This window comes from Molothrus ater, chromosome 16, assembly GCF_012460135.2.
Source record: "Molothrus ater isolate BHLD 08-10-18 breed brown headed cowbird chromosome 16, BPBGC_Mater_1.1, whole genome shotgun sequence".
Lineage (NCBI taxonomy): Eukaryota > Metazoa > Chordata > Aves > Passeriformes > Icteridae > Molothrus > Molothrus ater.
Window position 1 is genome coordinate 7130930 of NC_050493.2, and position 14066 is coordinate 7144995.

Here is a 14066-nt window from a genome sequence, read left to right on the forward strand (position 1 = left end):
AGTGCAGTTGTTACAGCTCCTGCTGCTGCTCCTGCAGTGCCCTAAAGCTGCTGGCAGTGGGGGACAGGGTCTCTGTTCCACTCCCCTCTGTGCAAACAGAAATCCTTTTGCTCTGAACCGCTCACAGTTTGTGCTTAAATGGCCCAGATTCCAGGCTTTTCTTGAAAGCCCTGCTCTGTGTGTTTGTTACCTCCCCTCCTCCAGAGTGGCTGCACCCAAGGCTGGGGCCCCAAAAGCAGCACGGTCCCTCCTGGTGCTGCCTGACCTCACTGCTCTGACAGCCAGCACTGGTACCTGCCATTGCACAGGAGCCAAAGTTTTATTTAATTTTGTCTCCATATCGAGTATCACAGCAGGAACATCCACACAGTTACTTCTCAACCACATCATAATTTACTTACATCAATTCTTTTAAATAAATGCTGCTGAGCCTTAAAAAGGAAAAAAATTTAAAATAGTTACTTACACACTAGAAACAAGGAATCCACTTTTTAAAAATCATTACAACTGGTTACACGTTCTTGGCAGGATCAGAGTGGTGCTCAGTAGCTGGAGCTAGAGCAGGTGACCAACATGATGCCAGGGCCTGAACAGTTTTTTTTCCTTCTCATTAAGTAGTTTTAGTTTAAAATCAATAAAAGCAGTGATGTAGATCAACACATACAAAAGACAGGTAGATTAAAGAATATTGCACATGTATATCCAAGCAGCATTTAACCACAACAAGCCCTCCCCTGCAACCCTGGGATCCCAGCACAATCTGTAAGAAAAACATAGTGCAATGACTGAGCGTGCCCAGCCCCAGCCCCAGCCCCAGCCCTGGCTGGGCCGGGCTCGCTCACCCTGCAGCCCTGAGCTGCAGCCCCTGGGCTCTGCCACCGCCCAGGGAGGGACAGGGAGCAGAAGTGGAGCTGCAGGTGCTGGATGAGCTCTGGCAAGGCTCTGCTCTGCCCCCTGCTTCTCACACATTCACTTTGGTCAGCGTTCAGCTGCTGTGCCAGCACACACAGGCTGGGCTGGAGCTCCTCATCCTGATCCCTTCTGGGCAAGCCCAGCCTTCAGCACAGAGCCACGGTCTGTGCTTTCACCAGCACAACATTCCCCGAGTGCTGCAGAGGCAAGGGCACTAAGACCCTTGTTCATTTTATGCAATGTGAGAAAAGTACTGAAATCCACTTAAGCATGAAAGTGGAATGTGTCCTGAATCCCTGAAACCTGCAACAAAACCCCCAGGTCCTCCTGGAGCTGTGCTTACACTGCACTGGGGTTGTATTCTCGTGTTTGACAAGACAGACACGATCCATGTTCCTGAGACAAACTGTTCAGAGCTTTGAGCACAACATCTGGCATGTGGTCTGTGATCATCTTGGGACTTATTAAAATGCTGCTGAAGACGGTTTCGTTTGACCATCGTGCCGTGTATTTAATATCTGAAGAACACAACCTAGGGAAAAAAAACATAAACACAGCACAAACACAAAATGGCTCTGTCAGAACTGGAACGGGCACCCTGAGACTCTGGCCAGGGCTGAGGGAGGAACTGGAGCCCTCTCTCAGCAGCAGGTGGGATCCCAGAGAGCTGCAGGTCTGCCCTTCAGCAAACAGCAGAACTGCTGCCCTGAAGTGTCCCTGAGGGCAGAACTGCACCACATTCCCTGTGCTTTAACAGGGAAAGAAGCCATCAGAGATCAAATAATTCTGCTCCCAAAAACACAGAATAGAGCCTGAGCTAGGAGGGGGAGGGCACTGAACACTGCACATTCATGTGGTTAATGTCAAATTTGGGGAATAAATCACAGTGGTATCAATAGGAGACCAGGCAATACATTTAATGCTGCACATAGGATGCACCAGTCTGTAAAATGAAATCCCAAATACATGATGGGGGCTCTGGTGTGCTAGGCCTACTTAGAAAAACTCCCATTATTAACTGCTGTGCTGTTGAGTAATAGAAATTAAAAGAAAATAAATTTGCCCAATAAAGCAGAAGAGCAGCCATTGGGAAAACCTGCCCAGGTCAGAGGTGTTCAAGTATCTAACTTGTAAAGCCAGTATTAAAATTGTTAGAAATTAAAGATGTGAAGCTTAAACAAAACATTGATCTACTGAACGGGAGGAAAGAAGTGAACTTCTTCTCCAGTCCTTTTCTTCCTCTCTGTAAGGGGCAATTTCTCTTTTCTTCTGTAAGATAGTCTTGTGCAAGTTAAAAATGCTCTGATTTCTGTTTCAGAACACGAGAAGCTATCAGGGCCTGCCTGGCTTATGGGCTATTTCAGGTTGCTTTGTCTAAAAAAACCCAACATCAACAAAAAAACCCACAAAAAAAAACCCTGAACACAACACTGCCCCAACAAAGCCACAGTCCTCACCCTTCCAGCAGTTTCAGCTCTCTGGTGTCTTTGTCTCAGCTCCCTGCATCCACAGAAAAGCAGCAAGTGACAGGAAAATGTACAGACTATGTGGGCACACACTGGGTACTGGGGCAGCCCTACAGGCACTACTGCACCTCCTTCTTGTTGCCAGCACTCAGGAGACTGCTCAGGAATGAGGAATTGTTACCACTCCACCCCTACCAGGACACTGCAGATCTGCAGTCCTGGGCAGAAACTGCCACCTGGCAAAGCTGAACTTGCCAGGTTTGGGTTTAAAGTCCTCATTCAGCAGCTGCAATAAACGGGCAGGATAAGACATCAAAAGAGAACAGTGTCCAGGGCTTGAAGTGAAACAGATGAAGCTGGGTGACACAGAATAGAAACTGGAAACTGGGTAATGTGCAATAAGCAAAACTGGGTACTGGAGATGCACAGAGCTGGAAATGGGCACTTTGAAAGGAGCTTTAGGGAGACAGGAGAGTGACACTCCTCATTCCACTTACCTTTTAGAGCTGCATTCTTCAACAACATGGATAATCTTTCCAGGCAGATACAGATGAGGATACTGAGGGGGTGAGTTCAAGTGTGGCTCCTCCTCGAGGGCGTTGTATGAAGGTGACCGATGAACCATTAAACTCTCCTCGGCCAGGAGGGGCTGGGTCAGGGCATCCTGGCTCCTCCCATCCAGCTCTGTGGGGAAATCATCGGGGTCTCCTCCAAACACCTCGTACCAACACCCCCGCAGCAGAATCTGGTACTGAAATCAGAGAGAACAGTCCAGGTCAAGTTTGGCATTTCTTCAAGTAACTTATCCTAGTTGTGTGCTTGCACACACTTCCTCTGAAAATACAATTAAAAGATTAAAAATTACTTTATGCACATGCTCCCCAAATTGTGTTTGATAATGATCTTCCTCCTGAATTTTCCCCACAGGAACATTAATTTCAGCAGTATGGATCCTTAGCCTCCAGTAAAACTACAGAAAACATGACCATCTTCACCAGCTGAATTACTCCATGTGGGTTCTTGCTCTGCAGGTTGAACTTTTCTTGCACCTGTAACTTCTACCTGTCCATTATCTTATTCTGCATTTATGACATCACACAGACCCTCTGCTCATCCCTAGCACTGCATGGAAATCTTGAGGCATGGCAGATTCAAATTCAGATGCTCAAAAATGGCAGTTCTGAATCTTGGAGCCACACCTCTGTACTCCAGTACCATCCTGCCTGACACCACCTGATCCAGCACATTCAAAACTCTTTCCCACTAACAGTAAAAAGAGGTAAAAATTTAACACTGTAACACTGAAATATTTGCTTTCCAAATGAATTCTGATAGTAATATATAAGTAAAATCAACAATTTGCTTACCTACTGGTACTAGTTAGTACACTATTAAAGTAGGTAATCTTACTAACTTTTTGTCACTTTAGTGGTTTGGGGTTTTATTCCCATTTTTGTTTTTTAACAGTTTCCTTTTATCAGCCAAACTAGCAAACAGATAATTTCAGGCCTTTGATGTTGTAAACCAGTATATTGGGAGTCTTACTGAATCCTATTCTCCAACAACACAACTTTACAGGATAGGAGAATAACACAAATGTCACTGAATTAAATGCAAACAATTTTGTTCTGAAACACAATTGTAACTCTCAGTTTTAAGATCAAAAATACACCAGCAGTCACTGCATTAAATTTGGGGCTTAACCCAGGTAACAATTCCACAATTTTAACCAGGAACTGCATTTGGTTACCTTGGGCCTGTTGCAGTTTGCCACAATTCTCACTATTCTTCTCTTTAAATCCTCCATGTTGGGCATACTTAACCTGTTTAAACACACAGAACAAAGTAAAGCAAAGCCTCCTATTGTCTACTATCAAACACATCTCCAAATATCAATTTAAAAGTATTTTCATCTTACCTTGCAACAAGGTCTTTTCCAACAATGACTGAAATGATGAAATTCTTAGTGTAATCTGCAAGTGATTTGCTTAAAAAAGAAAGAAAAAAAAAGAAAAAAAGCAGTTTAGATACACTAAGGAGATAAGCGCACTTTAGTTTTAGGATGATCATTATAATTCAGTAAAAATACAAGAATGTGGCAGCACCATTTGCAGTCAGTGCCTCAGTGGGTGTTCAGACCTTCTTGCTGAAGGTGACAGAGTAACTTCAGTGCTGACTCCAAGGGTGTGTGGATGTCCAGCAGGCCAAGGCAGACAAGCCAGTTAATAACTGGAACAGTTATTTTAAACTCTAATTGTTCTGCCTGACAGAATTCCCCAGATGTGTTTCATTCTCCATCAAGAACTCAACTCCAGATGGAGCAAATGAATTTGAGTGGAGAGTGGAGAACATGCAAACTCTCCCCACAGTCAGCCCACAGCTAGCAGCTAACAGAGCTGGCAGCTGCCTTGACTTTTACAGCTTAGACACAGAAGCAGCAGCAGAAGCCTCTCACCTTAAGAGCCCTCCTGGGGGAGAGAAGGCAAAACACCTCAGGGTGGGGAAGGAGTTCCTGAGCATGATGGCCAAGATGGACGCTGTCCCACCACCCAAACTGTGACCAACTATCACAAGTTTATATTCCTGCAGATAGAAAGACAAACTTAGATGGACACAGAAAAAGCTGTGGGTAATTTTTAAATCAAATTATTTGGAAGGTAACTTACTGGGGCAATTGTGAAAGCCTGGTTTAAAATTCCATCATTTATTAGTTTCGATAGATGTAATTTGCAGCTTGAGTTATTCCCTACAAGAGAGCAGCTCAGGTTAGAAGGGTGTCTCTAATCTGAGGTGTGATACAGCTGTAGTTTAAATACAACTTCTCTTTGACATCCTCCTGACAGAGGTCTGGCTAGAACCAAGAGGCCTCTATGTATTCTATGTATGGGTTAAAAAGGTTTGGGGATATTTCATAAGGACATTAGGTCTGACAAGAGGATTATTAAAAACTCTACCTTGCAGTGCCAGAGGCAGCATTTGATGCACCAAACACTGAAATAATTCATGCAATCCATCTGACAAGGAGAATATTCTTCTGTTTAACTAAGGATCCCAGGTGTTTTTAGCTTGCTACTGCTGAGCTGACCTACAGAGAGCCACAGGCTGCACACACACACCTTATGCACAAAGCCATTCTCCAGGACCTCCTCCAGTGTCAGGTCTTCACAGTCTGCTGACAGATCAGTGAGAATGTCCTGTGAACAAAGGCTCGGTCAGAGCTCCCTGCAGGGCTGGGAGGCTCCTGGGTTGTGCTCTGCTGCTCACCCCTGTCACAGCTGGCTGCCAGCTGTGTGAGCAGCACAGCACATCCCACCACACACCCCAGCCCCAGCAAACACACAGCAAGCACAGCTCCAAGCCTGGCAACTACTTCCAACTGCAGACACCCCACTATGGATGCACCTTCACTCACAGCCACTTGGAATCACCCCTGCCTGTCCTCCCCCTAGCACAGGGAATATTACCCATCCAAAGGCAGGGGGGCTCACAACTTAAACCTGGGAGACTCATACCTGGGAGTGAGTTATTTTAACATGTGCCAGCCTAACACAATTTCCTCTAGGTCCTGGGAGTTGACTCATTTCTATAAAGCTAATTATTGACAGCAGATGCATCATACCTCAAAGGACAAGGTTCCTCTCACAGCGACCACAATAGCTTCTTTCTTGTGATCCAAAGCAACAAAAAATGGAATCTCATAGATCTGGAGGAGAAAAATGTAATCACTAAAGACACCAACATTTTGTAAGGGCAAGCACTTACAAGGGCAAGCTCTTACTGAGCTCCATACTGTACTATGGAAAGAAGTTGAATTGGTCTCTTTTTTGGTTAGTCTAAGGGCCTTTTTTCAGCACTGAGACAGATTTATATCAATAGTTTTGGGGCTGTTCTGTTAGATTAGAAAAGAAATCCACACTCAGTGTTTTCATTTGGCTTTGCATCTTACACTTCGTAAATGCTGAAGGCAAACTAGACCCTTCAGGCCTTGCTTTCCCTGAATTCATCACTACAGCCTGCCCAAAGCCTGTCCAGATTGTTTACCTTGTTATGAAAGCTGATATGAATGAAGTCTCTGTACTGCAGCCCTGTTATTTTTAGGATGGATCCAAAGTGAAAGTTGTGACGATCACCGCCCGTTATTTCAGAATCTGTTGGTCTATTTCTGCAACTAACAAACACAGAAGAGAAAAACTTTCATGTTCCAATCTGTTAGGTTTCCTTTCAAGGAATCAAACTCAGTTAAATTTGCAGAGGGCCTTCTGGCAGGAATCAAAAGTGCTTTCTCCTTGCAATAGCAGCAGTAAACACCCTGATGCAAGATGTTACCTCTGCCTTGTGACAGGACCATTGGCAGAGCAAACTGTGCACTAAGAAAAGAATTCTTAACATCACAAGCCACTGAGATAAAATACAAATGAGGAAAAATGAAATTCAAACAAAAATTTGCACAGCAGTCTGATCTTATGCTTTATCCACAGTATTATGTGATAATTTTTAAGTGATTTATATTTCAGTAAATTATATGGATATTTCATATTAGTAATTACAAAAATTATTCTTCCAGTCACAAATACCAGTGGTCACATAGAGTAATCCTATCTAGCAATATGCAAAATTACTTACTGACCATAAACATTCCTGAGTAAAGGGGTCAAAAGGAACAAAAAGAAGGCTGGAGGGACAGGGAACTTCTGATAATTCCTCAGGACAGAGAAAACTACTGATAGACTTTTATTTCTATATGTAAATCTGCCCAAAAGGAACCTCTAAAAAGCCTCATTTTAAAACATGTTTCATTTAATTTGAATTCTTCCTTTGGCATTTTGCTAAATGAATTTTTTATCACAATCACAAACTTTTCCCATGGAAAAAAATCCCAATCTGTTTGAGAGTGGAAAGGCACTGGAATTTTGTTTCTCTGAATTTCTGAAAGATAACTCCAGCAGTCAAGCTCATGTACACCCAAGAGTGATATAATTTAATGCAACAAAAATACTGCTATTGTAACTATTTTATTTCTGCTCAGACTGGTTAAACAGAAGGCAGCTGGGTGTTTTTAAGCTCTGAGGTCAAACCTACCAGTCACCATTGAGCTTACAGAGTGCAGTATATGGGTTGGTGTACACGTAGTAGGGCCAGCCATAGGCAGCTGCAGCAAACAGCATGTAGTGAGCAGCATTCTCCAGCTCAACATCCAAATCATCAGTCTGGAGGCACACAGGGAAAGAAAAGGAAGGAGAGAAAGGGAGGAAGTTGTGTTAGGCAGCCTCAGAATAAAACTGAAAACAGGCTAGTGAAAATCAAAGCATTATGAAATACACACAACCCAAAAGGAAAACCTCAAGGTCTAAGAGGAACTAAAAATAGCCACTTGTATTTCAGGAAAAAATCTGTGTTTATTTATGTAGCTACACAGCTCAAGGATCTTGAAAAGCTCTCAGTGAATCAGTTTCTTCCAATGCTGCTACATTGATAAGCTGAATGCTGAAAACATTCACTGCAGTTATGTTACCTAAGGATGTCCAAGGGAAGGCTGCAGAGTCTGCAGCAGAGCTCTCTGCTCCAGACTTTTAAAGCACAACCCCATCCCACTGGCTGCATTCCAAAGGAACTTGACAGAGTTCCTCTTAAAGAAAAGGAACCAGGAACTCCAGAGTTCCTGGTTAAATTAAAACTACCTACATCTATGAAACACAGGTTAAAAGGAGGGGAAAAATTTACAAAGGCACTTTTCCACTGAAGACCAGCAAAAATCAGTTAGGAAACGAATCCATCACCTGCAAGCATTTAAAAGATGCTATTTTTGCTTCTTACCTTGTCTGGGTACTTGCAGCAGACAAACAGCCCACAGTACATACTAGATTACCTTCTCAGTTGTATGCAAACAGTATCAAATATTCATTCTCCCTCTGTTCCCTTTCTCTCCCAACTGTTTAAATCAATGATCAAATGTCCTAAATGGTTTCTTCTTTGGACTTGATTCCCCATTCAAAGTTCTACTCATACAAAAGCAGAAAAACGTTTTGACCACAAACTTATTGTTTGTGGTCAAATGAGATGAATGAATTATAATTCATTGTTATGAATTTTATTGCAGTGTTTAATTTTATTAAAAGAATAAACAAAATAAAACAAGAAAACCCTCTCCAGAAAGAAGGGTTTTTATCCAGTTTTTATATTTATCCAGTTTTCTACACTCCCATTGCCCCTCTTATCGTTTCTGACCTTCACCTCCTTTCCTTCACTGCAGGACACACTTTCTCTCCCAAGGCAAGCAGACCTGGCACAATTTCCCAGGACAATGACACCAGAGGCTGCACCAAGCCCATCTTACCACAAGAGATGATGGAGAATGACACAGGACTTCTTCAGGCTCTTTGGGGCAACTTTCCATTTTATCTTGTTCTTGATGGAGCAGAATCAGACCAGCTGCTATGTCACTGGGCACCAGGTCAGTGTCCTGCACAGAGACACAGAAGGCTCTGTAAAACCACCCCACAGCTCCACGCCCAACACAAACAGGAGCAAGGCTCTTACTGAGAAGTAGGCGCGGAAGAGCTCGGCGATGCTGGTGAAGGCCACGCGGTGGTCGTCGTCCTGCACGATGCAGCAGCAGAGCAGCCTGATCCTCTTCTCCCACACCCTGGTGGCAGAGCTCTTCACGTTGTACAGCAGCTGCCCCGAGTGGCTGCTCTCCAGGTTGCGGCTCACGCCCTCGGGCAGGTAGAACGTCTTCTTCCCCCCGAGGGGGTCAAAGACAATGACAACTCCAATGATGGTAAAGATGATGATAATCCAGCTGCCAGAGAGGGGGGAGTGGGATACAGACTGTGAAACCAGACACTTCTGACAACGTGCAGCAAGTCCCAACTACGCTTCTTGGCAGCCCGAAACCAAAGCTGGGGAATTCTGGAATTCTGTAGGGAGACCTCTTGCTGCTGTGCTGAGGCTGCAGCTCTTTGGACTGTGCTTGCAATACTCTGGGAACCAGAACAGGGCACCAAACCTGGAACCACAGCCCAGAGCTTTGGGAGCAGCAGCTCCATTTTTTCACTACCAGCTCAGTGATCAGGTTACCACACTCTTCATATTTATCCTGTTTTCTACACTCCCATTGCCCCTCTTATCCTTTCTGACCTTCACCTCCTCTCCTTCACTGCAGGACACACTTTCTCTCCCAAGGCAAGCAGCTTTTTTAGGGAAGGATACCAACTCATTTTCCCTTTCCCATTCACAGTCAAGCTCAGATTTGTGGGGAGGCACCTTTACCTTGCAATAACTGTCCCAATGACGCCATTTATCACAGTCTTCTCACACTGCACGCTGTTGTCTGACACCCACACAGCTCCCACAACAGCCCAGATGAATTCAGGGAAATAGAGAAGCAGGCGAGTATAAAGTATTTTGGGAAGTGATTTTCTTGGGCCTGGATTGGAAATTGTTCCTGAAATTAGAGAGAGAATTTAAAACAAGAACTGTTCACGAATGCACCTCAAGTACATAAAATCCCATCTGGAAATATGAACTTTCTGGGCTTTACAGAAAGTAAGAAATTTAAGTGAAATTATCAAGTTCTTTCATACTAATGGAAAGCTATCATTGAAGCTAAGAAAAACAATGGATGTATAGCTGTGATTCTTAGAATCTACTCCACTAAAACCCAAACCAACTCTAGCCAGAGACAGTTCTGCACTGAACTGGAGGCAGCAGTGCTGTGCCCATAGAGCAGCTGCATCCAGGAGCACTGGCTCACCTACAGTTCCTCATCATTCCTGGGGCCTGTTCTTATTATTCTATTTAGCTTTTAGCTGGTTAATATTTCATTTTCAAATCCTATTCTGCTGGGCTACAATGAAGTTATTTTACTGGAGTTACTAAATAATAATAGGAGAACAAAAGTAGGACCATTACCAGGACAAATGCTTCTCAGGCTCTTTTCTCTATTGTTAATTCACTAATAACCTCTTAGTTTCAGCACTCCAAGGCAATAAAAAAGGGAGTAACTTTTGGCCAGCTCATCTCTCAAACCAGTCTGCTGATCCCAAGGTAATGGGTAGTGGGGTGTGAGTGCTCAGGTGCAGACAAGTGATTTGTAAAGGCTGCAGAAGAAAAACAACTTTGGGAACTGTTCCAATAACAAAGCTGTGGTTCACACCCAGTGATGAAGCTGTTTCAAAAGCCTTTGATCCAGAGGTTGCCTTTTCCCATTCCAGGCCGCAGCCTGTCCTGCAGCACTGTGTATGCTTACACAGACACAATCAGATGGAGCTGTGCTTCCTCTAAACAACTTTCCTTTCTTACAGCACCCCAGGGTGTGAGGGCCCCAGGCAGGTTCCCTGCTGGCACCACTGATCCTCAGGACAGCACAAGGGCTGGTGCAAGACCAGCACGCCCAAACCCACGCATTCCAACACACCTCACCCTTTGTTTTCCTGGAAATTCAGCCTCAGAATTGCTCAATTTCTCACTTGCAATGGCCTCACAGCTGTACTTTCCCAGTGAACAAGGTTCTTTCATCACTGCTATTTACAGTTACATCCCTCACCTCTGCAGCTTTGGTTAGAGCCTGGTGCTAACACCACCAAGGACATGGGCCTGACCCCTGTATGGGCCATGCACTTAAGAGCTGGACTCAGTGATGCTTGTGGGTTCCTTCCAACCCAGGATATTCTGTGAAACTTTGATATAAACATCACATCTGGCTGATCTTACTTCCCCTCCTCTGGAAACTCTAGGAAAACCAGTGGTCAGATTCAAGGCCAGGATTATCAGGCTCTGCTCTGTCATAGTTTCTCTTCATGCACTCTTAAAATTGCTTAAATGAAAGAAGTATAAATACTTATTTACAGAAGCATAAATACTTATTTTCAGTGAGTCATGGGAACCAAGATATTGGAAACTGTGGAGTTTCATCTGTTACTCCAGAGACCACACACACATTTCAAATTAATCTTCTTAACATTACTTCAATGATCAGGTGCCTCACCCGAAAAAAAGCTTTCCTAGCAATTTTAACCCAAAATGAACCATTTCTACCAATAATTAGAAGTTGCACTGTGGTCCTTACTTCTGTTCAGCCATTCATTTCAAGTTGTGGTCCTGCTCTATTTAACAGTACTCAAGGTCAGTTTTATTATGACATTTATACAATTCACTTTTCTGTGTGTTTTTCCCCAGGCAGCCCACTGCAGCTAAGGGACTTTCACAAGATATGCCTAAACCTGCCTATGCAGGGCAGAACTAACAGGATAATGATTCTAAATGATTCTGGACACACTTCCCTAAATCCCTGTCAGAGAGGTGGAGCAGTGTTACATCAGAGGTCACACACAGAGTTTTCAGGATGCTCTGACAGCAATGAACATTAGCTGAACTAAGCTGCTGTATCTATTCATTATGTTAGATTGCAGACTAACAAAGGTAATACTATTAAAGTAAATATGTTAATGCTGTTGGAGTTTTTCAAGTCTGACTACCATTAAAACGTTTCAATTTTCTATAGGTTGTATGTCAGCTCCAGATTAAAACCAGACATCTATTATAATCCTACTAGATAAAGACAAAACACCATTATTAACTATTTACCTTGCATACTGATGTATACAAGGGCACATAACGCACATATTATGGAAGCCAGAAGAATGATGAGGCCGAGCAGGTAGCTGTGCAGCAATCCTCCCCCAGGACAGTTAAACTGCCCCTTGTGAACAGTGTAAAGGACAAAAATCCCAATCCACCTGCGGGAAGGGAGATAACAACAGTTACAGCAGGAAGGGAGAAGTGCCTGCTGCGACGCGATCACCTGATCGATAGTGGTCGCCTCAATGAAAGCACCGCACAAAGATTAACAGCAAGAGACCTGTTACATAAGGGAAGTGTCGGAATGAAACCACTACACGAGCAACCAGCAGGAATTACAATTCCGCCGAGAGCACACGGAGCCACAGGCTCCCTGCCCGGTGCTATCGCCGCCTCCCTGGGCTCCCGGAGCAGCGCGGACACAAAGCAGTCACCGCGTTCATTACGAAACACCCGAGCGCTACTCGCGGATTAAGCGCGGCGGGTGAGGGCGGCCCGGAGCGCAGCGGCAGCGCGGGCACCGCACCGTGCACTGTGCACCGACCCCGAGCTGTGCCGGGGACCCACAGCACCCGGGCCGCGGGCACCGCACCGTGCACTGTGCACCGACCCCGAGCTGTGCCGGGGACCCACAGCACCCGGGCCGCGGGCACCGCACCGTGCACCGACCCCGAGCTGTCCCAGGGACCCACAGCACCCGGGCCGCGGGCACCGCACCGTGCACCGACCCCGAGCTGTCCCAGGGGCCCACAGCACCCGGGCTGCGGGCACCGCTCCTCTCGCCGCTGAGCGGCCGGGCCGGCAGGCAGCGGCCCCAGGGCGCTCCTTACCACACCAGCCTGACGAACAGCTCGAAGGCTCCCGGGAGCACGAAGTCGTCGCTGCCGATGGCCCAGCGCCGGCCGAACAGCACGAGCCCCGGCATCCTGCGGGTCCCGCCGCCGCCGCTCCCTCAGGGCCCACACGCTCCTCCCGCCTCAGGCCTCACCGCCCGCCGGGGAGGGCACGACCTCACGGGGCAGTGACGTCACGCGCTCCCACTCCGCCCTGCGGACATCGCCCCGCCCCGATCGGGCGGGGCCGCGCACGCGCCTGGCGGGAGCCCCGCCCCGTTCCGGGACGCGCGCGCGAGGCGGCGGGAAGGGCGGCGGCGCCCAGGGCGCGTGCGCAGCACGGCCCCCAGTGGGCGGGGCATACAGGAGCAGTGACGTCGGTGCCCCGTGACGTCAAACACCCGGAACAGGGATCCAATAGGGCGGCTGAATGACGTCACAGCTACCTCCCGCGGGTCTGCGCTGCACAGAGCAGGGAGGCAGGAACAGCGCTCAGCCGGGCCAGCAATGAGAGCCAGCGCTCACTGTGCAGAGAACGATGGCAACTTACACTGCAGATAAAACCAAACACAAGCACCAAACCCTCCTCTGCACCAGGGTGTAGACTTGAGCTCCTACTAAACAACCCAGAACTCAGCCATCGCTGCTTCCATCAGCGATAATGCCCCTCAGAGCCTTAAAAACTTTTTATTTTAATACAGCAATGATATTAGGCAGCTTATCCTCACCACAACTTTTCATCCAGTCCCAGGCAAACAGAAAACTTTCACGTTCAAGAATGAAAAAAATGAAAAAAAAACCGGAATGTTTTCACCATTTCATAAAGTGTTTATTGAGGATGGTAACACAGGATAAATCATGCAACAGCTCAGTAAAAAAAGGGAATCATTTAAAGGATGAAGAATGGTAACCGGTGCTGCTGATTCTGAAAAGTTTATAAAAAAAATATTAATTGTCCAAAAGTGACATCGAAAACCACTTGAAGCTGAACATGGAAGTTGCTTATAAAGCATTCATTAATAAGAAAATGTAGATATTGTTTAAAATGATCACCCACAGATTTCTGTAATCAACAACTTACACGTCTCCCTTTCCCACAGCTGTAATGGTGGAGCAGGGCTGGACAGCCAAGATATTTAACCTTCTCTTCCTGAACAAACAACACAGTCACAGACATTTCCCATTAATTAACACAATCGCATCTCCTCCCCCTCACAGCCTGGGCTGCCAAGTGCTTTCATTACTGGGATTACCCTCCCAGACATCATGGCAGAAC

General features: G+C 45.8%; 1 protein-coding gene across 1 annotated transcript; it reads right to left on the bottom strand.

Moving 5' to 3' along the window:
- Positions 1–300: 300 nt before the first annotated feature.
- Positions 301–12966, bottom strand: DAGLB (diacylglycerol lipase beta). The gene is given in 16 exon segments (XM_036392820.2): positions 301–1444; positions 2876–3129; positions 4129–4201; positions 4297–4365; positions 4834–4961; positions 5045–5094; positions 5097–5124; positions 5495–5572; positions 5998–6081; positions 6420–6546; positions 7458–7585; positions 8713–8838; positions 8916–9177; positions 9648–9822; positions 11964–12115; positions 12788–12966. Coding segments are annotated over 16 exon segments (2022 nt in total). The 5' UTR covers positions 12883–12966; the 3' UTR covers positions 301–1251.
- Positions 12967–14066: the final 1100 nt, after the last annotated feature.